General features: G+C 43.1%; 1 protein-coding gene across 2 annotated transcripts in view; it reads right to left on the bottom strand.

The window, feature by feature from the left end:
- Nucleotides 1–26,372, bottom strand: part of SNTG1 (syntrophin gamma 1) — a 241,805-nt gene that overhangs the window by 149,101 nt on the left and 66,332 nt on the right. For both annotated transcript variants that reach the window (XM_015416347.1, XM_015416348.1), the window contains exons 9-10: nt 24,981–25,111; nt 19,388–19,517 (exon numbers count right to left, since the gene is read on the bottom strand). In XM_015416347.1, the coding sequence (XP_015271833.1) occupies nt 19,388–19,517; nt 24,981–25,111 (261 nt within the window). The remainder of the gene's footprint in view (nt 1–19,387; nt 19,518–24,980; nt 25,112–26,372) is intronic.

Below are 26,372 nucleotides of genomic sequence, written 5' to 3'. Positions count from 1 at the left end.
AAATTCATTCATTCTACAGATGTGGCATCCACGATTATGCTAGGCTTACTCTTAATGTGAATCAGATGACATCAACTAAAGCCCTCTTAGAATTTAAGAAAATTTGGTCACCAGTTCTAACTTATCTTTCTAATCAGAAGGAAATTTCAAAGGAATTATATCATTGTTCAAGTTTATTACGGTCATAGACCAGTATAATAGAAGACAAGTAAATACAGTTACAGGAGCAGTAAAATTATAAAATATATCGGCATCTAAAATTATAAATAGGATCTAAAAACGTTAAAATACAGAAATAATAGAATCAGAATTTTGATTAAAAATTAGGTTTAGGCCTATCTGTCCTTTATCTCTTTCCTAGTTTGGTATGCCAACCAACCAAATTTGGCAACCATCCTAGTCAACTTTTGATTATCTCCTGCCAGCATAATTGACAAAAGTATCCTTCTATCACGACCTGGAAAGGAATTAACTATAGGCTTGATCAAAACTTCCCTGGTATTATGATATATAAGACAATCGAAAATTACATGTTCCAATGTTTCATCAGATCCCATCCCACAAATACAACTTTTCCTCAATGATCTAGTAAATCTGGCCTCCATTATGGCTGAGGGTAAGGCGTTGTATCTTAATAGGGTAAAAATTCTTCTATGATTGCTGATATCTAAATATTTGATGTAAGGTCTCACAGCTATCTTGTTAAGTGAACTTACATCAAATACAGGGCTCCTAATCCTGCTCACGTCCATCTGTCGTTATATCATTGTTATGTTTAATATATGTTAAGATATACTTTATAGCTAAATGATATATTTTTAAACTATATTTACTATTTTGACGTCCTTAATCTGAGTTAGATCTGTATGAACCCTTTAATGGTTGATGAGGTACTGATTTTTTTGTTTTTTGTTTTTTGTTTGTTAAAATTAAATAAATTTATATTCAAAAAAGAAAAAAATCTTATTTTGATTGATGTTTTTATCCAATAGATCTAAGCACATCCTGCTGCTCAAGCTCCATCCCTTTTTGTTTATATCTTTTAAACCTTCCAAAGAACACTCCCATAGAACTTATATCAAAACCAATTTTCAAGCTACCCAGTAACCATCCCGTTGTGCTCATGTCACCACAGAGTCACAACCTTCAGGGAGAGCCTGGACATCTCCTGGAATTGCAGCTGATCTCCAATCTACAGAGATCAGTTCCCTTGGAGAAAATGGCTGCCGTGGAGGGTGTATATCATTATATCCCACTGAAGTCATTTCCCTTCCCAAACCCCACCCATTCCTACCTCCACTCCCCAATCTCCAGCAGTTTCCCAACTGTCAACCCTAGTCACAGGTAACAAGTCAGATGAACTAGTTTCTGACCATACATGATACTGCTATTTGATATGTGAGTGCATGATAAGTACCATCAAGTTGCTTCCGACTTATGGAGACCTCATGAATTAATGACCTCTAAAATGTCCTTTTGTTAAAAGTCATGCTCAGATCTTGCAAACTGAGAGCTGTGGTGTGACGACCCCTTATCTGGGGAGGCCTGGTTTCACTTTAAAAGGGTTCTTTTTATTTTGTTCAACTGGGTAGGTTAGGCTGCCAACAGGAAATTTTAGGCTTTCCAAACCTTTATACTTTCTTTTGGCTATCACTGGATAGGTAGGTCGAGTTTTTAAGTCTCATGAGGGTCTATGTGTTTCCTGAGAAATTATTTCTTTCAGAGCTGGAAGACTTAAATAAAAGAAGATTTATTGAAACAGTTCCTAAATAAAAGTGTAGAACAATGTAACCAGTAATGTGAATAATTTTAACAATTTCGTTGTGTCTCACACAAGAACTGCTCCCTTTCTGACAGGGATTTTTCAAGTAACTTTGTAACTCTTTACTCAGGGTCATATACATTTCCTATTTCACTCCAGTCTGTCACTCAGACTTTCATTTAACTTTTGTTTCCTTATACATTCAACTTTTCTTCATACACAGAACTTAACTCTTGTATCACACACAAGACTATCTCTCTCCCTCAGACCTCAGAACGAACTAACTTACCAACTGTCTTTTTCAACTGTCAAACCTCTAACTGTCACTCCTGAAGGACATACCCATTCATCTACTCAAAAACCCTTTCTAAAACCCTTCCCCCTCTCTGTCACTCACCAATCACACCACACTTGTCTCTTCAAGCACTCTAGTCCATCACACGCCATGCAACCAAACTTTTAAAGAGACACACACACATATAAAACAAGGAATCATTACAGATCCCCCCCCCCCGTCCTTTAAGCGAAACACAGCTCTTTGTCCAAAGGGATGGGTGTAGCTTCTTCTGGCTTCATGAAGTTTGGATAGTCTTTATACTGCCAGTTCAGTTCATTCTTCTTGGTTGCCATTACAGTTTGTGGGTTACTTAACTCACAGTCCCACTCTGCTGGGGTGTTGTTATCCTCTAAGTGATGCCCTCGTTTAGGCTGATGTCATCTCTGGGATGTCCAAAATCAGCTGGGCTGAGGTAATCGTCCTCTCGGTTATGTTGCACTGCAAGGTTGCATCCATCTTGGCTTTGGTCTTGTTTGCTAGGTTGTTGTTTAGTTTTATTGTTTCCTCTATCTGGAAAAAGTTTCATAAACTGTGTTTTGCTAGGTCTCTGGTCAATAAGATGTTCTATCATTTCCACTGTCTCTGTGGTAAACTGACACAGCTGGCATTCATTTGCAAAGTCATTGTCTTCCTTGGGGTCAACGTCTGTCTCAGTTACTACAGCATCAATTTCTTATTGCTCCTGCTGCAATGCAATGTCTTCCACATCTTTTCCCAGTAAAATGGATTCATTCTGCAGCTTTTCAGGATTTTCTTTAGAAGGATCCGATATGTTTACCTTTTTATCTACAGGGGTATCAGTACTAGTCTCTTCAGCAGACACAAGTTCTAATTTTTCACAAGCAGATTATAGAAGACAGGTGTTCTGGGTCAGCTTATTCCCTTCTGCGCTAGCAATACTGAGGTCTGATGAGGCTTGCTTATTTGCAGGTAATTGCAAGGAAATTTCAGATTCCTCCTTTTCATTTTCAACTGCTAGGATAGGGCTACTGGAAATAACAGCAACAACTGGATGCTGGAGTAGTTCAGCAGTTTTCTCTCTGGTTTTTACATTCTTCTCCAAACAACTTTTTAAAAAGTATTTTGGCGTAACTTGAGGAAACTCATGTCTGAAATCAGGGTTTCTCTCTTTCCTTTTTCCTTCAAGTTTAACTCTCCTTCTTTCTAATTGTAATCTCTCTGCTTCCAATTGTAGTTCTCGTTCCCTAAGTGCTGTGGTCATTTCTAATTCCTTATTTTTAAGTGCAGTTGTCTGTTCTACAGTTGTCTGTTCTATTTCCTTCTCTCTAAGTGCAGTTTCAACCTTCCACTTTTCCATTTCTCTATCGCTATTTTCTTTCAAAAACTCTAAATAATCAGGATTGGGATTAAACTTTCCCTCACTATCATGTTTACTTGTTTCCACCGCATTTTGAATCAGACTAGCCGTCATCTCTTCTGCCCCTCTTCCTTCATGAGGTAAATTTAAGTCTATACATTTCTGAATTAAAGCCTCCTTCTCTAATCCCAAAAACTCTGCCATTTTCCTGTCTTTTGTATTTCTTTCTCCCAGACTTTTTATTTCACTCAATATTTGCTCTCTATAATGTGTTCTCTTCCTCAGGATGATCGAATCCCACTGCCAAGCACCACTTGTGACGACCCCTTATCTGGGGAGGCCTGGTTTCACTTTAAAAGGGTTCTTTTTATTTTGTTCAACTGGGTAGGTTAGGCTGCCACCAGGAAATTTTAGGCTTTCCAAACCTTTATACTTTCTTTTGGCTATCACTGGATAGGTAGGTCGAGTTTTTAAGTCTCATGAAGGGTCTATGTGTTTCCTGAGAAATTATTTCTTTCAGAGCTGGCAGACTTAAATAAAAGAAGATTTATTGAAACAGTTCATAAATAAAAGTGTAGAACAATGTAACCAGTAATGTGAATAATTTTAACAATTTCGTTGTCTCACACAAGATCTGCTCCCTTTCTGACAGGGATTTTTCAAGTAACTTTGTAACTCATTACTCAGGGTCATATACGTTTCCTATTTCACTCCAGTCTGTCACTCAGACTTTCATTTAACTTTTGTTTCCTTATACATTCAACTTTTCTTCATACCCAGAACTTAACTCTGGTATCACACACAAGACTGTCTCTCTCCCTCAGAATGAACTAACTTATCAACTGTCTTTTTCAACTGTCAAACCTCTAACTGTCACTCCTGAAGGACATACCCATTCATCCACTCAGAAACCCTTTCTAAAACCCCTCCCCCTCTCTGCCACTCACCAATCACACCACACTTGTCTCTTCAAGCACTCTAGTCCATCACACGCCATGCAACCAAACTTTTAAAGACACACACACACATATAAAACAAGGAGTCATTACACATGGCTTCCTTGATTAGCCTCAGTTTAGGTAAGTTAAAAGTTTCCCTTGCTCAAAAGCCAGTCGAATCCGACTCTAGGGATGTGGTGTTCATCCCTGTTTCCAAACCGAAGAGCCAGTGCTGTCCGAAGACATTTCTGGGGTCATGTAGCCGGCATGACTAGATGCTGAGGCGCATGGAACGCTGTTACCTTCCCTCCGAAGCGGTACCTATTTATCTATTTGCAATTTCTTGCTTTCAAACTGCTAGGTTGGCAGGAACTGGGACCAGAAACGGGCGCTCACTCTGTCATGCGGCACTTAGGTCTCGAACTGTGTATACATACACATACTACATAAGATAACATCTTTCCAAAGAATAAACCAAAACTATATATAATTACATTTTATTAAATTTCTGTTATTTCCCTATATTATAACCTGATTAGTACAAAATAATTTTTTTTTTTAAAAAAATGTACTGTTATCAAAGGTATTAATTAACAATGTAAATGTAAGTCTTGTTGGAAGAAAGAAAGAAAAAACAGACATTTCAGATAATGTAGCTACTTAACTTTCATGATTGTGTGGGAGATCTTGCATTTGATACTATGTTAAACCCCAATATCAGCCTAAAAATATAATAAAATCATATACAATGTATATACACAGGCTGACATAACTGTCAGCTCTACTGATAATATGTAAAACCTTATGCCATATGGGAAAACAGGTTTAGAGGACAATTGAGCCTGTTTGAAGAGTCCATTTGTGTACCTAATTTGCCAGCCAATAATAAATACACCAGTCAGGAAAGTGCTGATGTAATTTTTGAAAGCAGAAAAGGCAGATTGTAAAAAAGACCACAACAAAATATGTAACATCAGTTTAATAAACGTGCTTCAATCCCCAATGACATTATAGCATTTTGCACTGCATTTAAAAATGTAATGATATATTTCTGCTAATTTTCACAAATTGAAAATTAGAGAACCACTAAGTTGCATAAGTAGAGCAGACAGAATTTTAGTGGCCTCCAATTTAACCCTTTCATTTTTAAAGTCTGTGCTAAATGTTTGACTGTTTCACTGTTTAAATCTAAAGCAGGAGGGGTGAGAGAACAAACATCTCCCCCCAAAAAAAACCCACAAGTTCAAATGTTCACATCTGCCTAGATAGCCAGAACCATTAGTAGAGAAATTGCTGCCTAGACAGAAGTCACAGCAGCACTAAGGTCTTTAGAGCAGCCAAATGAGATCATTGCAGGACTGAAGAACAGCAGGGACAGCAGGCATCCATGTCAATAAGGGAAAAGGTGGGTGAGACTCCTTTCTCTTGCTGGCATCTTTAACAGAATACCACACTATGGGGATTTCTGTTTTCAACACTCTTACAGTGCTGACCAATTAAAAAAAGAGTGGAATCTTAGTTCTCAGAGAGAAAGTGGCTGCCAGTCTACACAGTGCTACTGGAAAGGCAGCCTGGCATTTGGCATTTCAAGATATTTTTTTCTTCACTCACTGTCATTACTTGGACTGCCTCAACAGCCTCTCTTCTTTTACAATCAGCCTGGTCTTTTATTGGTAACTTCTTTTACCCTTCTTAATGTGGTGAACACGGCATTTCCGCTTGAAATTAAGTGTCATCTAGACTGCTAAGGGCTAGTCTGTATGTGATCTATTTTTTCTAAGAGCCATCTAGTTATACAAGTAGATTGTTTTGAACCTATCAGACAACTTTACACATCACTAGAAACTTCAGAGAACTATTTCCCACACTATTCTGCCTTACATGTCAAACATTTTGGCTCTTTTTTTCTTAAGGCAAAATCAAGTGAGAAAAGGATTTCTCAAAAGTGTCACTTTCAGAAACAATCTACATGCAGGGGTATCAAACATATGGCCCGTGGGCATGAACCACCCCCTGCAGGGCTTATATCCAGCCTGTGAGCAACTGGCTCTCACCTGTTTCCTTCTCCAACGCTGCTGCTGCTGCCACACCCCAACTCAATTTTTCCCAGCTTCCTCAATGGCTTTCTCCCACTTCCTGCTTCCCTTCCCCCCCTCACACACAGAGCTCCCTCAATAGCTCTCTCCTACTTCCTGTTTCCCTCACCCCCCACACACATACACAAAGATCTCCCTCAATGGCTATCTCCTACCTCCTGCCTCCCTTCCCCTCCTTTCTCTCTCTCTCACACAGCTCCCTCAATGGCTCTCTCCTGCTTCCTGCTCCACATGGGAGAAACACAAAGCCAAGCCTCTCTTCTCTTTCTCTCTCTCTCACACACACACACATACACACTCACAACTCCCTCAGTGGCTACCCCCTCCCTTTGCTCCATTGGCTGAGGTTTCCTCCCCCTCTCCTTTAGTGAGAGCCAGTTTGGTGTAGTGGTTAGCAGTGTGGATTCTGATCTGGGAGAACTGTGTTTGATCCCCCACTCCTCCACATGCAGCTGCTGCTGTGACTCTGGGTCAGTTACAAGTTCTTTCAGATCTGTTTTCGCAGGAACAGTTTTTGAAAGAGCTCTCTCAGCTCCATCTACCTCACAGGGTGTCTGTTGTGGGGAGGGGAAGGGAAAGGAGACCGTAAGCCACTCTGAGACTCCTCCGGGTCGTGAAGGGCAGGGTATAAATCCAATCTCTTCTCTTCTTCTTAGTGAGGAAGGAAGAGGGAGGAAAGAGAGAGAGAGAACAAAGTCGGAGTCCCATGGCACCAACAATGTTTTATTCCAGGTATAAGTTTTCGTGTGCAAGCACACTTTAGAGGGAGGAATTTACATTGAAGAAATTATTTTGTCTTATTCTGAAAAGTTTTTTTTTAAAAAAAGATTGGATTTCTCTGTGCGTATCAGAGATTTTATTTTCTTTCAAAAAGACCCTGATTAGGAATTAGAATACTTGGATTGGTCCTTATATCTTGGAGAATGGAGTGATTTTAGATGACAATAGCACACATTGGTAATGAGAAAGGAAAACTAGGTCTCAGTTCAGTACTGGAGGATGTATTGTCTTGAACTTCATTATCAGTTGCCATTCAGCAGTCTCTCTAATCTCTCTTTGAAATTCCTTTGTAAGAAAACTGCTACTCTTAGGTCAGCAACTGAATCTCCTGGAAGGTTAAATGTTCCCCACTGGTTTTTGAATGTTGTGGTTTCTAATGTCAAACTTATGTTCATTTATTGTTTGCATTCTCCTGGACTGAATCCTCCTGGACTGAACTGAGACCTAGGTTTCCTGTCTCATTACCAAAGCCGGTAGCTCCATGTCTACTACCCCTCTGCATATTACACCTAATCCAATCAAGCCTGCTATTAACATTTGGCATCTGAAATCTCCTTTACAAGGTTTATATCTCTGGTACCTCGTGTTACATTTTATGGCATGCATGGCCTGGCCCAACAAAGTTACATTTATATCATATCCAGACCTCATAACCAATCAGTTCGACACCTCTGATCTACAGGGATAAACAAAAACAATAAAAAAGATACAGTACAGCTGCAAAACTGTATGAAAGCCTTATATTAACAGTCTCTGCCTCAGACAGAGAACTTCCATTAGATGCACATTAATGAGGATATAAGTCTTGGATCTTAAAGGGCAAAAGTACTATCACCTGGAAACAATGCTGTAAGTACTTTTAAAAAATTACTCATGAGAAACACTAGATCACCAATAATTCTCACACAATATTTTATTTATGCCCCTCAAGGTGGCATTTAAATTTAAAAAGTAGTTACACACACGCACATGTATACGCGCACACACACACACGCACATATACAAAAACAATTAAAAATATAAAAGGGATGGCAGACCAGTAAGAGAATGCCAAATGAAACAAAAAGGTCTTCACCTACTGATAGAAGATAGAGGGGGACTAACAAATCTCCTTTGGGAGGAAATTCTACAGTTTTTGTACTACAACCAAGAAGGCCCTTTCTCAAGGTGCCACTCATCTTTTATTTATACCTTGCCTTTCTCCCCAGTGGGAGCCAAAGCAACTTTGGTCCTTATCCTCACAGCAATCCTGTAACATAGGTTAGATTGAAGGTGTGTGACTGGTCCAAGGTCACTCAGCAAGGGGCCGTGGCTCAGTGGTAAAACATCTGCCTGACATGCAGAAGGTCCCAGGTCCCATCCCCAGCACCTCCAGTTAAAACGATCGGGTGATATGAAAGACCTCAGCCTGAGACCCTGGAGAGCTGCTCTCAGTCTGAATACAGACCTTGATGGACTGATTGTCTAATCTCTCCTTATATATATATCTGACTTTTGGTGTCCCTCCTGGACACGCTTCCACAGCCTTTGGCCCACTCAGATGCTGCTCTCACAGTCTCCCAATCCCGTGGCTGCATTGGCTCGCTGCATTGGCTCGGCCCCACCCACCAAGCCGGCGGGCAGCATTTCACCTTCAGTCTGGAGAGAGCTGGCGAAGGGGATGGACGCTCTGCTGAGAAAGCGGCAACCCCTCCACGGGGGCGAAGGAGGCAGACCTAGGGAGCGGTGGCAAGCAGGGGAAGTACTCACCTTCGCTGCCCCTCGCGACCCCTCTCCCTCGGCCACAAGGCCTGCACTGCAGAGAAGGCTGCCCAGCACCTTTCAAAGGCTTCCCTACCTTCCTTCCGCAGTGGTGGCAGCGCCAGGGAGGGTCTGGCCTAGAGGAAACAAGCTGCAGCTCCTGGAAAGCTGGACTCTCTCCTGAGGAAGACAGTTCTCTTGGCTCCTGTGTGAGACTAACTGTGACTAAATGTCTCCTCAGTGGTTGTTGGTAGGCAATCAAACAACCAAGCTTGCTTCTGTGAGTAAAAAAACAAAGGACTTTCAGCATACCCCCCCGCCCCCGCTTGGCCACTTTCCTGTCACAATAAATTTAACACGCTTCTCACTCCTTTTTGGCTCCATTATGGCCCAAAAGCTCCCCTCTGTGGTAATAATTCCTGTGCCTTTGAAGCTGTTTGATCCTGAGTTATATTAGGGTTGCCACCCTCCAGATGGGGCCTGGAGATCTCCCAGAATTACAACTGATCTCCAGCCTACAGCGGATCTCTAACCTAGAGATCAGTTCCACTGGCGAAAATGGCTGCTTTGGAGAGTAGACCCTATGGCATTATCCCCTGCTGAGTCCTTCCCCCCCCCCCAATGCTGCCCTTCACAGGATCCACCTCCCAAATCTCCAGGTATTTCCCTAATCAGAGGTGGCAACTGTGCTTTCTCTTCAGTGCCTGTTGCTGGCAATCAGGTTCTGTCACTAAAAGGCCCTTTCCACACCTGCTTTGGCCTTTGGGAGAAAACACATTGGGGCCACTCCTGATAGGGTTGCCAACTACAGGTGGGAATTTCCTGGAGATTTGAGGGATGGAGTCTGGAGAGGGTGAGGTTTGAGGAGGGGTGGGACCACAGACAGGTACAATTCAAAAACTCCACCCTCCAAGCCAGCCATTCCCTCATGGGGAACCATTGTTGCCAATCTCTAGGTGGAGGCTGGAGATCACTCAAGAATTACAACTGCTCTCTAGGAGGGAGGGAGAATAGATGGAAAGCTGAAGCCAGGGGGCAGATAATGGTAGGTTGAAGGTTGGTAGGGAGGAAGATCAGGTTGCCAACACCAGGTTGGGAAATTCCTGGAGATTTGAGGGGTGGAGCCTGGAGAGGGTGAGGTTTGAGGAGGGGTGAGACTTCAGACAGGTACGATGCCATAGACTCCACCCTCCAAACCAGCCATTCCCTCATGGGGAACCATTGTTGCTAGTCTCCAGGGGAGAGATGGAGATCACGCAGAATTACAACTGCTCTTCAGATGGCACAGATCAATTCCCCTGGAGAAAATGGTGGACTCTATGTCATTATACCCTGCTGAGGTCATCACAGCAAATTGGTGCTGAGTGCCCAAGGCCGGAGCACTCTCCCAGAGCCTCTTTCTAGAGCTTGTTGTATTTATTTCCACAACGAACCTTATTCCTAGTTCAGTATAAAGCAGCTTTATGTATCCATGTGTACAGGTGTGCATGCTGGCCCCAAGCCACACAATGTTTTAAAAGTCAATACCAGCACCTTGAATTGGGCCCAGAAGCAGATTAGGAGCCAGGGTAGGTGGAACAAGACTAGCATGACATGATCCCTATGACTCACTCCAGTTGACTTTCACAAATGGTGGTAATTGAAATGTTAACCAAGATAGACATCACAGTGGCAGGAGCTTTTTTGCCCAGGAAAGGCCACAGCTGGCTCACCAGCCAAAGCAGTGTAATGACCAAGTTTGCAGTTGATACAACATTATTCATGATAGTCAAAACCAGTGTGGATTGTGAACTCCCACGTGAGGAGCTATCAAAATTGGGTAAGTAGGCAGCACTATGGTAAATGAAGTTCAATGTTGTTATATCAACCAGAAACTCCTCTTAAAGTATAGCTGTCTGATTGAGAGATTTAAGTCTAGCAGTTGGGGAAATGTGGAGGAAGTAGCGCAGCAGCAGAGAGAGATGCTGAGGAGGCTGGCAGCTACGTTGGAGTCAGGGAGGCTCTAGAAGCTGCAAAAGACACTGTGACAAGGAAGAGTTACAGAGGCTGTGGTCACATGGAGCATTAGCCATGCTACAAAGATGGAAGATAGGTGGATTTTCCAGGCGCGATCAAACCGCAACATCTGGGAAGCGTAGAGCTCCCATGGCGAACCCGAGGCTTCCCGCCGAAGATGCGGCATAAAAAACTAGTACCTCCGAGGTACTAGTTTCCGGAAAACGTGGGGCAAGGGCGGGCGTCTGATGACGTTTCTGGTGGTAGCTCGTGGCATCCGGTGCCCACCCATGTCCCATCACGAAAAGGTTCCCCCCCAAGTCTCCACGGGATGTGCACAAGCACCCAACAGCGCATGCGCACACTTCGGTTTAAAAAAAACAACAACACAACCCCTGCCGCGCCGCTTCTTTGCTGCGCCGCAGGTTTTACGTATGATCGGCACCTCCCCCCAAACCACGGGATGTCGGCGGGGCGTTTGAACCAGCGGCCGCGCGGTAGTTCACTCCGGGGCAAACAGCCACGCCTCCCCCCCCTGCGATATCCGGCCCATGTGACCGGGGCCAGAGAACAGCAGAGGAAGAGGGTAGGAAGCTATGAGAAACCTCAGAAGTTGGCAGAACTAATTCCAGGCTGGGAAGAAGCCACCAGAAAGAAGAGAGACTTAGCTAGAGGAAATGCCTTTGGTCAGCAGCTCCATCCTCGAAGAACCCAAGGAAGGACTGGCTAAAGGGACTTAAAGGGCAACAGGGTAGAGGGAGGTGGAGCAAAAGAAGAAGCTTTTCACTTTGGGAAGGCACAGAGGTGTAGGAACAGGCATGGGCTAAGCACTGTTTAAACTGCTTTTGTGCCTTTATGTAATGTAGGTGACCAGGGAGGATAACGGGAGGGCAGCTCTTACTCATAACTGTAAAGGGGCCTGGTCTGAGGCCACAGCAGGTAGTGACATCGTAACACTGACACACTGGTGAAAGAAGTTTACAGATCTTGTTAACACATGCTTATCACTCATTTTCTTCTGACGCACCAAGTGAGGCGGGGAGCTAGTGCTTGATGTACAGCACACCAGCAGCAAGCACTACAACATCCAACAGAGACTCTACTCCCCACTGGGTTCTGATGCCATCACAGGGGCTTGTCTTGAGCTCAAATGATTTTTAAAAAGCCCCTCCGCTGAGCCTAATGTGATCAAGCCCTCATGCTAGAATCAGGCCCAGATTTAGAGACTGTTTCTTTCCCCTTCTCATCCCAAAACTACTGCTGACGTTTTGCTAGGCTAGAGGAAAGGAAGGCATTGGTTTCAGAGAGTGTAAGAGGAGGAGGATTAGGAAATGGAATGAATTAACTGAGAACTCAGAACATCATTATTTCTAATGCCATGTGCATGCCATTTGTATTTTGCCTCTTCTCTTCCCAGTCTAAGGTTCACTGCTATCACATCCCATTCTTCCCTGTGTTTCTTCTCCCATCCCAATATTATTATTTCAGGTAATCCAACCTACTGCCCAGGGTTCAGTTTCTAGGGTATGACAAAGGCCTGCTGTCGAGGTCTTTGCAGTTGGATACACAGTCTTGGGGAACAGGAGTTATTGAAGACTTTTAATCAAAGGCTGGAGAAAAAGAGGAAGCTCTGTTCACCTTTAAAAACTTGCTGGATATGGTTCATCAGGTATTTTCGAGCTCTCTGTGTGCAAGCAGCGATCAAAAGTAGCTGAGAGCTACTAACCTAGAGCAACACTAACTACAGTCGGAAACTGCTGCTGTGGTCTTGCAGAGAGCTACAAGTATTCTTTAGCTCCAGCTAAAATGTAATTTGTAGAGCTTAATCCTGCATCATCTGGCCTATAAAGCTTTCAGGCAATACCTTTTCATACCTGTTGAGACTTTCTCTATCTTGCTTTAATCTGATTTGTTTTCACTTTGCTTCACAATGGCATGAAGAATCCATCCCTATGTTTCAGTGAGCTTATTCTTATTTCTGAGACACAAGTAAATTGACACAATTGCCAAGAGCAAATAAGGAAGCAGTTCAAATACAGATCATCCGATATGGTACACTTCAGCTTGTTTGAATGTTTGCAGAAATCCCCATAACTGCTTTGACATTCTGACACGGCTTGTCAAGTGAAACTGCAATCATTTGTGACCCAGCTAAATTATCTTAAACTGAGATGATGAAAAAAATTGTTAACCACAATACATGCCAATAACCATTTTGTTACATTAGATGATTCACAACACACAGGCATTTCTAATCATTCTAGGCTTACCAAACGCCGGTGGGGGAAATGTATTTCCTGGCAGGATCCGTGCCGCGGGGGACTGCAATACACAGTGCACCCGCCGTCGCCAGGATGTGACGCTCTGCGTCGCTCTGGCAACGGGACTCCAAACAGCCCCGTTGCCAGAGTAACGCGGAGCGTCACATCCTGGCGATGGCGGGTGCAGCACGTGCAGCCGTCCCCCGCGGCACGGATCCTGCCAGGAAATACATTTTCCCCGCCGGCGTTTGGTAAGCATAAATCATTCTGCTTTGTTGTTAACATAAATGAAGTAATATTTTCTTCTAAGTTTATGTCTGAATGTCCTTTTTGTTCTTAAATATCCCAGTACAGCAGAATACCCGATCCTGGAGTATGCTGTCAAATACCTAAGTCTTATCGCCACCTAACATTTAAAAGAACATTATGACCAGATTACAGATCAATTCCCCATCATAGCAAAAAGACATTTTTGGACCCAGAGGCAAGAGGGAAAGCAGGAGGCAGCAAGGGGAGAATACCACAGTACCAACACAATACTGGAATAAACTACAGCCACAACTTTATTAATTATAGCCACTGAAGCACTGGTGAGGCATGCAGAACAGATCCATATATCTGGTGACTCACATGTCATCTGATGGCAAACTTCCCCAACCCACCTGCTGGGTGAAATCACAAGGGATGGCAAATCTTGGGATCCCACATAGGCAAAAACCACTGCATGGTTCCTCTGCCACCTGGGAGTGAAGCCGAACAGCAGTACCTGACCTGGGCACATCCCAAATGGCTCCACCCCTAAGACCCTAAGGGGATCCCCAAAGTGGGGGGGGGAAGGCATGCAGGCACTGCCTCACCAATAAATCAGCCCCCATGCCCAAACCACCACAAAGTTGTGATGAAAACATACAAACAGTAAAACCAACAAAACACCTCTGAACACCCACAGATTAATGGAGGGTGAGGAAGCTGAAATGACTGCCTGTGGGCTCCAAAGCAGGACCCAGCTAAGAAGGCCAGGAGGACCAGCAGGGAAGCACTGTCCTTCTTGTCTGCCCAAGAAGTCCCACCTTGAGCTTCCAACCGTAATTGGCACCGCAAGCCAATGCTTCAGAAGCCTGCCCAGAAGGTCCAGACAACCAGGCTGCCATGCTGACAAGGAAAGGGGAAAGAGCACCTCCAGCTCCCCACATCCCACTCCCCGCCTCGTGCTGCAAAATGCCCCCTGGGTAAATCCACGTGTCTTGCTAAGCAAGCTAGGGACCTATTCACAGACAAGTAGGGTAATTTTATTCCAGAGAACCATTAATTGCGGGCATCTAGCTTTATGATGTTTCACACTGATTGCTGTAAAGAAATTACTAACCATTTCTCCTTTATAGTCAAAACTCATGAGCTTCTGCTCTACCAACAGAACACAAAACCCTTGGAATTGGGAGAGGAGAGAACCCAACGTGCAGACTGAATAACCCACTCCTGTCTCTACTTCAATGTGTAATTTTGGCTATGCAGTGGAAACGTTATTGCAGTATTCTGAGGAACAAGGCAGAGGATGGAGCAGAATCTCTCCATCATTGATTTATTTTATTCATTTGTTTACTGCTTTCTATAGGATCTGCCCAAAGTGGCTTATAAAAAAATTCATAACAGTAATAAAATACAGTAGAATTATTAAAAACAGAAAATAACATTAATTAAACAGAATCTCTCCCTTATTATAAAAGAGTAGTGGGTGCCAGAATTCTAAAATTGGCCCCTTTAGTGTTAGGCCGAAAAAACTGCCTGTCATTGCTTGACTGTAATTGAGTGCCTGGGTGAATTTAAATACCTGCTGGCCACACCCTCTGCTGGGGGAAGCTTCTGTTTAAGGCAGCACCTTGCCAGAGGCACAAGGCTCTTGGCCTGTGGCTCTTAGCCTCGGGACTCTGTAAGAAGCCCAGGGAGAGCCAGAAAGCCAGGGTCCTAGTCTTCTTGTGTTCCCAGTATTTATTTATTTATTTATTTATTTCATTTATACCCCACCCTCCCCGCACGCGGACTCAGGGCGGCTTACTCAGGCACAAAAGTGTGATAAAAATACAAGTTAAAACAATTAAGGCACATGTTAAGTAGACTTCTACAAGGAGAACCACACAATTACAAAGGGTTTTAAAAGGGGGATTATATATAATTATTATTTTAAAAGCAATTATGAAGCCAGAATGCCAGCAGGTGGTTGGGGGCTATCCAGTATTTTGCACAGAGTGTCACATGTATGTGACTATCTGCCCACAGGACAGAAGTCTTGGGTGTGTGCCTGGTGCAAGGAGCTTCTGGTTCTCAGGGAACAAGTTTGCTCCCTTGAGGCCAAGGTGGCAGACCTGGAGAAGCAGAGACAGTCAGGCACATGGAGAAGACTCTCAGGGACTTGTTAGATATGTCCCACTCTGATTATGGCAGCCCCGCCGCTGCCAGGGAGCGTGAGGGTCAAGGGGAAACAGGGCGCCGTGCTGCGGATAAGGGGAATGTGCCCTCAGAAGGGACCTCTTCTTCAGCTGGTGAACGGGTATCCTTTCGCACCAAGGAACCATCCCTGGGCAGGGAGGGAGGGGGGCTCTTGGTAGTTTGTGATTCAATCCTTAGGCAGGTAGACAGCTGAGTGGTGAACCCGCGAACTGACCGTATGGTGACTTGCCTGCCTGGTGCAAAGGTAGCAGACATTACACGTGTTCTAGATAGGCTGGTAGATAGTGCTGGGGAGGAGGTACATGTTGGCACCAACGATGTGGGGAAATGCAGTCGTGAGGTCCTGGAGGAAAAAATTAGGCTGCTAGGCAGGAAAGGCCAGGACCTCCAAGGTAGCCTTCTCAGCAGTGCTACCTGTTCCATGCATAGGTCGAGAGAGACAGGCACAGATCAGGAGTCTCAATGCGTGGATGAGACTATGGTGTAGGGGGGAAGGGTTCAAGTTTGTTAGGCACTGGGATGCTTTTTGGAACAAGAGGGAGCTGTACAAAAGGGATGATCTCCACTTGTCCCGAGAAGAAAACAGGCTGCTAGTGCTTAAAATCAAAAAGGTGGCACAGCAGTTTTTAAACTGAATATTGGGGGAAAGCCAACAGGAGATGAAAAGTTTCTGATTCGGGATGGCTCATCTCAAAGAGATGACAGGGTAGTTGTTACTTTTCTACAAAGAAATGGATTAGACTTGTCCACTGAGACTGTGGGTAACTATATGGACTGCCTCACAAGGTCTCGAGGCAGCAAGAGGAAGGTTGTGGGCTTAACATGTATGGGAAACTATAGGTGTTTATACAAAAATGCTAGAAGTGCCTGAGGTAAAATCGGGGAATTAGAATGCTTGGTGTTGGGGGGGGGGATAGATATTGTGGGTATTTCAGAAACTTGGTGGGATGAGGAAAATCAGTGGGATACAGTGATTCCTGGTTATAAATTATATCAGAAGGATAGGGGGAGAAGGGTTGGAGGTGGGGTGGCTCTGTATGTCAGAGAAGGTATACAGTCCAGTAAGATTGAGAGGGTAAGCATAGGTACTGCAGAGGCCACACCCACACAAAATTGTACTGTATAAAGTTCATCATAAGGGAGGGGTGGATATGTGGAAGTTAGTGCCTGTGTTGTTAAGACAATCCAAACTATTGGAGGGGGGGTCAGGAAAAAAAAGATGTTCCTCATTTTTGTTCATATGGTTTGTGGAATGTTTTGGATCTATTCCGAGTTTTTAGTGTATGTGTTCTTTTGAAATGCGCTGTATGATGACAATGTGTTAATTATCATCATTTAATATCGGTAGTTATAATTATAGTGTTAATCTAAGGGATATGAAATTTAGCTAAATAAAATGTTGGGTGGCACTGTAAGAAAATTATTTACTCAAAATACCAAAAATAGTTTCAAGCACAAGCTAAAATTAGAAAGAAAAAATAGTTTAGGGTAAGCAGAAATTTTAGTTATATCTTCATTCATCAAATCTGTGGTGAGACTGATAGCTTTATTCAGTGCACGTACTGTGAAGATAAATAAGCAATGATAGAACTGGCTTATGTGGCATGGAATTTTACAGATGGCAGATGAATTCATGTCTGTCATGTTTCTACAACATATTGACTTTCCCGTATTGTCACCAGCTGGAATGGTTCTGTAACTACAAACTACAAAATTCTTAACTGCATTCCCAGCATGAGAAATTAAAAACTTTAAGTGCATGTGGGGGATATTGAAGAATTAAAGAACTCATTTAAGAAATGAAGTAGGTCAAATGATGCTTTGATATGACTCAATTCACCTAGTTCAAGAGAAATGTAACCTATGAGATGTTTCAGCCACTTTGTATCTAGTCCAAATTGTCAGAATTGTAAGTGGTAGCTTCTTTACTAAATTCTGTTATTTCAATTGCCACTCCAAAGAATTATGAAATTATGAATGATCAAATGTAAAGCACATAATTGCTTGATCCATTAATATATAATTATGTGAATATTTAACAGTGGTGAAAGAACAATGTATCCTAAGAATACACATTAATCAGTCTCCTTTAAAATTGTCTAAGAATAAAGGGCTAGACCTAACTACCTTTTCCACACGTAAAAAAGAGGAAGAAATGAACAAAAGCCATGTGGGATGGGGCTAGAGTAAAGAGGGGGATTAGCTGAAATTGAGGGGAAAACCTGGCCAGAGTACTTCCTCATAACACATATCCTTTAGGACAACATCTCCTCCTCTTCCCTCTAAAACTGGTGTCATTTGGTTGGGGGTTTTCAGCATGTATTGTATATTGAGAGCTACATCAAAGCTCTGCCCAAAGCAGCTTACATAATTCTGCTCTATTTTAAACTGGTGAGGTAGGTTAAACTGACAGTGTGTGACTGTCCACGGTCACCCAGTGAACTTCCAGAGCAGAGTGGAGATCTGAACCTGGCTCTCCCAGATCCTAGTCTGAAACTGTAAGCACCACACTGGCTTTCATGTGGTAGCTTCTCTTGAACAGCAGCAGGCAGTTGGGCCTGGGTGAGTCATGGAGTTGCCCAATGGTTCCTGCCAGGCCTGGCCCCAATGGGGTCTCTCTCAAAGGTCAAAACAGCTCTGGAAAGGGCCCTGCCACCTCCCCCATGCCTTTTGCTGACAGAGGCCAGTGCCTGAAGGCTGGCAATACTGTTGTGGTTGCATAGCAATGGTCACTGAGTGCATTTGTTTCTTAAAGCTACAGACATTTGAAGGTTTCAACCACCATTTTTTAAAAAAAAGATTTCAGGTTTTTCTGGGACTTTTCTTAAGTTTGTAGAAATATCTGTCTTGCCTGTCTATGGTCCCATTCTTCAGATTTGTATCCACAGATAGGACCACTTTGAGAATTAGATATATTGACTCTGGATCAGACCATTGGTTTCTGTACATCCATCTCCAACAGTGGGCCTCAGCAAGCATACAAGCAGAATAAAATTAAGCAATGGGGTCTGCCTTTGTTGTGCTCTACATGTCACAAATATCTATCTATCCATATACATACAACAAAACCAGTTAAGAACTAACACAACGAAGTGTAGTTTGTAGAGTGATATGCAGGACTACCTCACATAAACTACCTCTACTCATGTTGGAATGTGATGGAGAACAGAAAGGTGAGGGCAGGAACAATGGCCATGTGGAAGACGGACTGAGTATTCTGCAGGGTACAGAAGCCCTTCCTATCTCACTTTACTAAGCATGTTCCAGATTCAGTCTACTATACCAAAACGTCCTTTGCAAAAGTAGGAAGATAGCTGGAAAGCCAAGTGTGTTATTGATTTATCATAGATATCCAATGCTCCTTAAGGCAGTATCTGCAATATTTTTTGAGATACAAATGCAAAAGAAGTTACTTCTATGCTTCTGTGCCAACATCTTTAAAACATGTGTGCTCTAGATTTCTTTCCACCTTCGTTTTCCGTGGCACCAACCAGATTCAAGACAAGAAAACAACACAGATAGCCATGAAACTGACTACACAGCTATCGGAGGACAACTGAACATCACTTTCAAAAAATCTGAGCTGACTTCACTGGGGATGCTTCAAGTACAGTTTACATACAAATATTCCTGTGCATAAACTCATGAGGTTTTTATAACAGCTGGGAGCAAATGTGCCGGGGAAATCTGGTGAATTACTCAGAGCCATACTTACATTGTGCTTTGTGAGGTTGGAAATATTCGTTGCTATTGCTTGTAGCCAGTCAATACAATCTTCAGCAGAAAGACACTGAATTATGCCACTGCAAACACCATCCACTGCTATTACTTGGAATGCATCTTGCCTGTAGACACATCATAATAGATCAGGTCTGAAGACACTTGCATCTGCTCCAACATCACCAACTTAATAATAGTTAGAGAAAAGCTTTAAAAATCCCATCTATACATACATGCCCCCTCCCTGCACACTATGAGTCTGCCATTGAAGACCTGCTGCTTTTCCTATTGTGTGAGTCATTCCTTTCTATATTTGGCTTTTGTATGTGGCACATCTCCAGCTAAATCTTGGCAAAACCCGCAAAACCAACTGAACACAAATTGCTCACATTGGGAAATGTGCTAAGGACACACAGCTTGAAAATGAAGACCCTGGAGCTAAATGTTCATATCAATGTCCATGATGTAATGTGACAAAAGCCTATAGACGCTGTACCTTCTTTTAAAGGGAGGGGGGGAATCTGAGTTTGTGCAGCAGGAAGAGTACTATTTTGAGGACAACACACCCTTTGCTTTCAGCAATGCCAAGATCAAATATATTGCCCGATGACTGCAGGATAAAATGGGAAGAATGCATTGGCAACAGATATTTAGCTGTCCAGTACAGAAAAGGTGACAGTAAATAATTTAATTAACAGTACTATTAAATGCTCTTGCTATTTGGGATGATTTATACTACAAATCCAGTAAAATTCAATTTTAAACCCATTTACAGGGAAATGACATACTGCATGAAAAGACCTTTTTCACTCCCCCACCCAGCAAAAATTCAGGTTTCTTCAAAAAACAAACAAAACAAATGCAACTCTACATAGAGTTATACTCTCTAAGTCCACAGAAGACAATGGACTTAGATGGGAATTACTCTGTTTAGGACTGCACTGTAGGTGGGTATAAATTCAAAACAGAGGGACCCACATTTCCTGCAAATGAATTGGGAGGACTACCTATGGAGAGTGGCATGTGGGCACAAATAGCCACTGGGTTAAAGTACTAAGAGCACTACTCAAATATAATTAGGAGATGTTTATGTTTTTTATATATTGATAAAATAAAAAAAAACATTGTAAATTGTGAAGGATAATGCTAATAATTAGAGTTGCCATATTCCACCTGGCAGCTGGCGGGGGGCTCCTGAATTCTTTCTGGGAGTCTTCTGCTGGGCGCGCTTTGTGTGTGTGATGCAATGATATCACCCAGAATTGATGTCATCATGTCACTGCCGTCTGGGTGGGTGGTGATGGTCTAGTTTTTGGGCAAAACTCTATGGTTTTTTGCCTTTAAAATTATCAATAGAGTTTCCCCCAAAACTAGAGTGTCACCCCCAACATCAGTGACACGATGTCATCACTTATGAGAGACATCATTGCATTGTGTAGTGAACTCCCTGTTTGGGGGTGGGGTTCCCTCACTGGCCAGCTGGCTGGCAGTGGATCAAAGCACTCAAAAGCAGGGGAACCCCTGCTGGGACCTGGGGGCTGGGAACCCTACCTGCCACCATTAAAAGATCTGGTATGACAAGTTAATAACCGGGACAAGGCCTGTCCAGAGGTTAGGTGGTTAATGGGAAGATGCTGCTCAGTGCTCCCCTCCATTAAATGCACTATTTACTCAAGTGCAAAACTAAATCCTCCCTCCCCCAGGTATGCCATAAAAAAGAAGAATGAAAGAGGGATCATCTTACATTCCTACACAAGTTACAGTTATGTCCAGTAAAAAACAATGGTGTACAGATGGAGTTGTTCATTCAAGGTCACCTTCCTTTAGAGTAAATAAGGTATGTCATTGCCACAGGTGTTCACTCTTCCTTTCCAGATAAAGGAGTGGGGAGAGCAGGCACAAAAACAGGTAGTGAAGGTGATCACTTGCAACCAATCGCCCAGGCATGATTGCTGCTAGGAAGAGACCACTTGCATGTGTCTCCTCAGGGCATTGACTATTCCCTGCATGCCTGACTCTCACTCAGTCAACAGAGCCACTGTGTGAGCAACAATGTGAAAAGCAAGCAGCAAGGGACAGCAGCACCTGCTTCTGTGTCTACCTTCTATTCTTGGGCAGGCAGAGGAGGAGCCATTTGTGGCTGCATAGCAATATGCACCAAGGAAGGGAAGTGGCCCCATTCCTTCAGGGGGTGGAGCAAGAGTCCTACTGCCATTGCCACTCCCACCTCTGAGAGAAGAGCTGCTTGCTGCCATTTACACTCTTCGCTAATCTGCCTGTACCCACAGGGGCTAGAGGGGCTAGGAGAAGCCACCACCCTTGAGAGGGAGACAGAGTAGGTATACAGTGGTGGTTGACTCTACCATAATTCCTGGCCAAAAATATGAATGGCACAAAGCAACTGTTGCCTACTCACTGCTCACCAAATGGCAGAAAAGTAGAACCAAATACTCTCAGTTTATTCATTTTAGCGTTTAGAGCCCACCACCTCCCAAGGTGAGCCGGCCTCGGCTGTGAGGGTGGGGTAGAAATCTGACAAACAAACAAATAAATAAATACTGAGGAAACACTCTTTTGTTCTTGTTTTGATGTGCAACCTATACTCTGGACAAGAGGCTACTGTTAGGACAGAATATGGAGAAACAGAATGGTTCCAAATGGCAAAGTTGACAGACAAGGATGTATTTTATCTCCCTATCTCTTCAATTTATATGCAAAACATATCATAAGCAAAACTGGGTTAGATAAAGGTGAAATGCAAATTGGTGGAAGGAATATTAACCATTTGAGATATGCAGATGACACCACATTACTGGCAGAAAACAGTGAAGACTTGAAATGAATCCTGATGAAGCAGAAAGGGCCAAAGCAGGATTACAGCTGAACATCAAGAAGACAAAATAATGTCTACTGGGGAATGACACAACTTTAAGGTTGATGATGAGAAAATTAACATTGTTCAAGATTGTCTGTTCCTTGTCTCCTTCATCAGCCACAAGAGAGAGAGCAACCAACTTCCGGTTGATGGCATCACGCTCACGGACTCACCTCCTGGACCTCCCGGGGGTGTCTCCGTGCTCTGGCAGATGGAGGGGGTGAGCAGGCTCGTAACCCCCCCCCCAGGAGCCCGGGGAAGGGCACCTGGCCAAGGAGCTTGCTCTTAGGGGTCTATGTGGGGAAAGTGAGAAAGGGGGTGTTGTATTTGGCTCTGACTCCTGTGATAGCCATTTCGGCTTTGGTGCCACCTCCTGCAACAGCCATTTTGGGTTTGGCTCTGCTTCCTGTGTCAGCATTCACCACCCCCTCTCAAAATTCCAAAAATGCCCAAGGCTCAAAATGTTTGGGAATCCCTGATGGGCCAATCTGGAAATTTCAGAAATAGCATAATAAAAAGGGCAAATAAAAATAAGCAAATATTGCTTTATAAACAGTTAATAAATCATTTCATTTTTCAGACTTCCTCCCTACTGTGTGTAAAAGCACAAAAGCATAATCTTCCTTTTTGAGTGGCTCCAATTATAATTGCGTTGTTGTTTCGAAGATGATCTACTTCAAAAATTACTTAGGTGAAAGGGCTGGAGAACTCAGAATTGATCCACAATGATTTTCACATTGCAATTCTCCAACATCTGGAGATAAATTAAATGCAATGAAAGTCTGTGACGCATCCATCAATAAAAGGAGAGGCCATCCAAGTATTCTGTGTCAGTGCTGTTCCACAAAGCTACATTCTGTGCTGTAATGCACTCTGGACTGATTTATTGCCTCCAAATGACAGGTAATTATGAAGCCTACAGAAAACCTTTAGATACTGCAGCATTATAGGCCCAATTTCTTCAGCTAATAGTCTTTCTGGCATGCAGCCTAAAAAAACTTCATGGGTCTGAGTGGCCGAAGAGTCAGAAGAGCTGGACAGCATTTCATGACCTAAATCCAATTTGGACTTTGCAAGTCTAGAAGTTGTGTCACAATTCAGTTCTTCTGTGATGAATCTGAAGCTGAGAGAACAGCATGTGAAGTCCAGAAATTGTAATGTCTATTTCTATTACTTTTAAATCCTGATCTTCCCCCATGGAGCTCAGGAAGACATTTCCCCTTCTCTGATTTATTTTCACAACAACCCTATAAGGTAGTTTAAGTTAAAAGAGCATGACTGGCCTGAAGTCACTCAGTCAATTTCATGGCCTGCCTAAGCTCCTGCATTTGAACTCTCACTCTTACTCCAACTGACTATTATATCACGCTGGTTCTTAACTGTTCAATCTAAATCATTCTATTGTGGACAACAAAAGAGTGGGTCGTATTTATAACTTATTTTCATCAACAGATAATTGATGAACAGATGTATTTTATTCTTCTCAAAACTGTAGTCCAGGAGGGAAGGCTGCCTGGTATAGCCTGATCTCAAAACTTGGAAGCTGTGCAGGGACAGGAGACTGCCATGGCAGACTCTACAGAAGAAGCCAATGGCAAACCACCTCTGCTTTTCACCTGCCTCGAAAGCCTGTTGCTGCGGTCACCACCATAAATTGGCTGTAACTTGATGACACTTACATATGTATATACACTATATTCCAAATGAGGCCACAGCACAGACCTATCTGTACATTGCTGTTTTATTTCCATTTCATTTCTTTATAATCTGTGGCATGGAATGAGCCTTTCACTGCTTTACTGCAAACTCAGTCATCAGGTTCACCAAACTATCCACTACACTCCCAAAATGTCTTTCTCTCTGAGTCCCTGCCAGTTCAGACCCCATCAACATATATCTGAAGTTATTTGTTCCAATATACATCACCTTGCATATACTTACACAGAGCTTCATTTGCCACATTGTTGCCTAATTCAGTGAGATCTTTTTGGAATTTTTCACATCAGTGCTGGATTTCACAATACTGAATAATTTGATGATGTCTGCAGTTCTGACCATTTCGCTGTCCACCCTCAATACTGGGTCATTTATGAACAAAAACAGTGCCACTCCCAGTACTGATTCTTGTGGGACCCCACTGCTTACTTCCCTCAAAGACAGCCAGTTTGGTGTAGTGGTTAAGTGTGCGGAGTCTAATCTGGGAGAACCGGGTTTGATTCCCAACTCCTCCACTTGCACCTGGCTGGATGACCTTGGGCAAGCCATAACTCTGATAAGAGCTGTCCTTGAAAAAGAGCAGTTTCTGTCAAGAGCTCTCTCAGCCCCACCTACGTCACAGGGTGTCTGTTGTGGGGAGGGGAAGGGAAAGGAGTTTGTAAGCCGCACTGAGACACCTCTGGGTAGTGAAGGGCAGGGTATAAATCCAATCTCTTCTCTTCTCTTCTCTCAGATGTGAGAAAAATTGGCTTTTTATAAAACAGTAAGATTTTCTCTGATATCTAGAACCTCATAGAAAATTGTTGTACCTCAGAGTATTAATTATATTTTTGTCTAGCACAAAATGTGTTTTAACATCCCTGCCATAATATCCTTTTTCCCCATTGACAAAAGTATCTTTAATGCAACAGTGGCAAAAAAGGAGAAAGAAATATAGGCCCTTCACCACAACACATGACTGACATGCACACAAAGTATGCATTTTGTATCTACATACCTGCACATATCTGACCCTGGGAGATACTGGGAGAATCGAGAGTGAAGGAGTGGTATTAATCGGAGATCACACCACCTTTTCTCCCATCTAAGCCCTGGAGATGTAGGCCATGATGAACAGGAAAGTGTGTCCTGAAAAAGATAGCAAACACCTTTGATCTCTTGACATTAACAACAGTAAAAAAACCACTCATTTTCTTTAATTATTCTTGCTTATTTAATTTAAGTAGAGAACGGTGTTCTGGCAAGCTCTGTCACCTGTGGAATGGATTTTAAGGCTGCGGTCACATACACTAAACAATCCACTTTCAGAGCACTTTGCAACTAGATTTCGCCATTTCACACAGTAAAATCCAGTTGGAAAATGCACTGAAAATGGATTGAAAGTGGATTATTTAGTGTGTGTGACCACAGTCTTAGTCTTCTTTCATTTTTTCAGTCAGAATCAAGGAAGAACAACATATTCATAATATAGAATCATAGAATGTTAGAATTGGAAGGGACCTTGCAGGTCATCTAGTCCAACCCCCTGCACTCTGCAGGAGCACAGCCAAAAGATAGCCCTACAACATACCCGAAAGATGGTCATCCAGCCTCCACTTGAAAACATCCAGCAAAGGAGCATCCACCACCTCCCGAAGCAGACTGTTCCACTGCTCAACCACTCTTACAGTTAGGAAGTTTCTCCTGATATTTAGCTGGTAACGACTCCCTTGTAATTTCCACCCATTAGATCTAGTCTTGCAATCCGGAGCAAGAGAGAATAGATCCACTCCATCTTCTACATGACAGCCCTTCAAATACTTGAAGACTGCAATCATGTCCGCTCTTAGCCTTCTCTTTCCCAGGCTAAACATACCCAACTCTTTCAGCCTTTCCTCATAAGACTTGGATTCCAACCCTCTCACCATCCTGGTTGCCCTCTTCTGGACAAGCTCGAGCTTGTCAACATCCTTCCTAAAATGTGGTGCCCAAAACTGGACACTGCACTCCAGGTGAGGCCTGACCATAGCAGAATAGAGCGGAACTACCACCTCCCGTGATCTGGACACAATGCTTCTGTTAATGCATCCTAAGATTGCATTAGCTTTCTTCACAGCCACACTGCACTGCAGGCTCATGTTTAGTTTGTGATCTGAACACCCAGATCCCTTTCAGATGTGCTGCTGTCAAGCCAAGTCCCTCCCATTCTATATCTCTGCCTTTGATTTTTTTTGTACCTACGTGTATAACTTTGCACTTCTCTCTATTGAAATTCATTTTATTTGTCTCAGCTCACTGTTTCAGCCTATCGAGATCATTTTGAATCCTGACTCTGTCTTTCAGAATTAGCAATCCCACCCAGCTTCGTGTCATCTGCAAATTTGATAAGCATCCCCTCTATGTCTTCCTC

The sequence above is a fragment of the Gekko japonicus genome, unplaced genomic scaffold (assembly GCF_001447785.1).
Source record: "Gekko japonicus isolate JY-2015 unplaced genomic scaffold, Gekko_japonicus_V1.1 scaffold1025, whole genome shotgun sequence".
Lineage (NCBI taxonomy): Eukaryota > Metazoa > Chordata > Lepidosauria > Squamata > Gekkonidae > Gekko > Gekko japonicus.
Note: the sequence above shows the minus strand (reverse complement) of the source record. Positions and strands in the feature narration are given on the sequence as shown.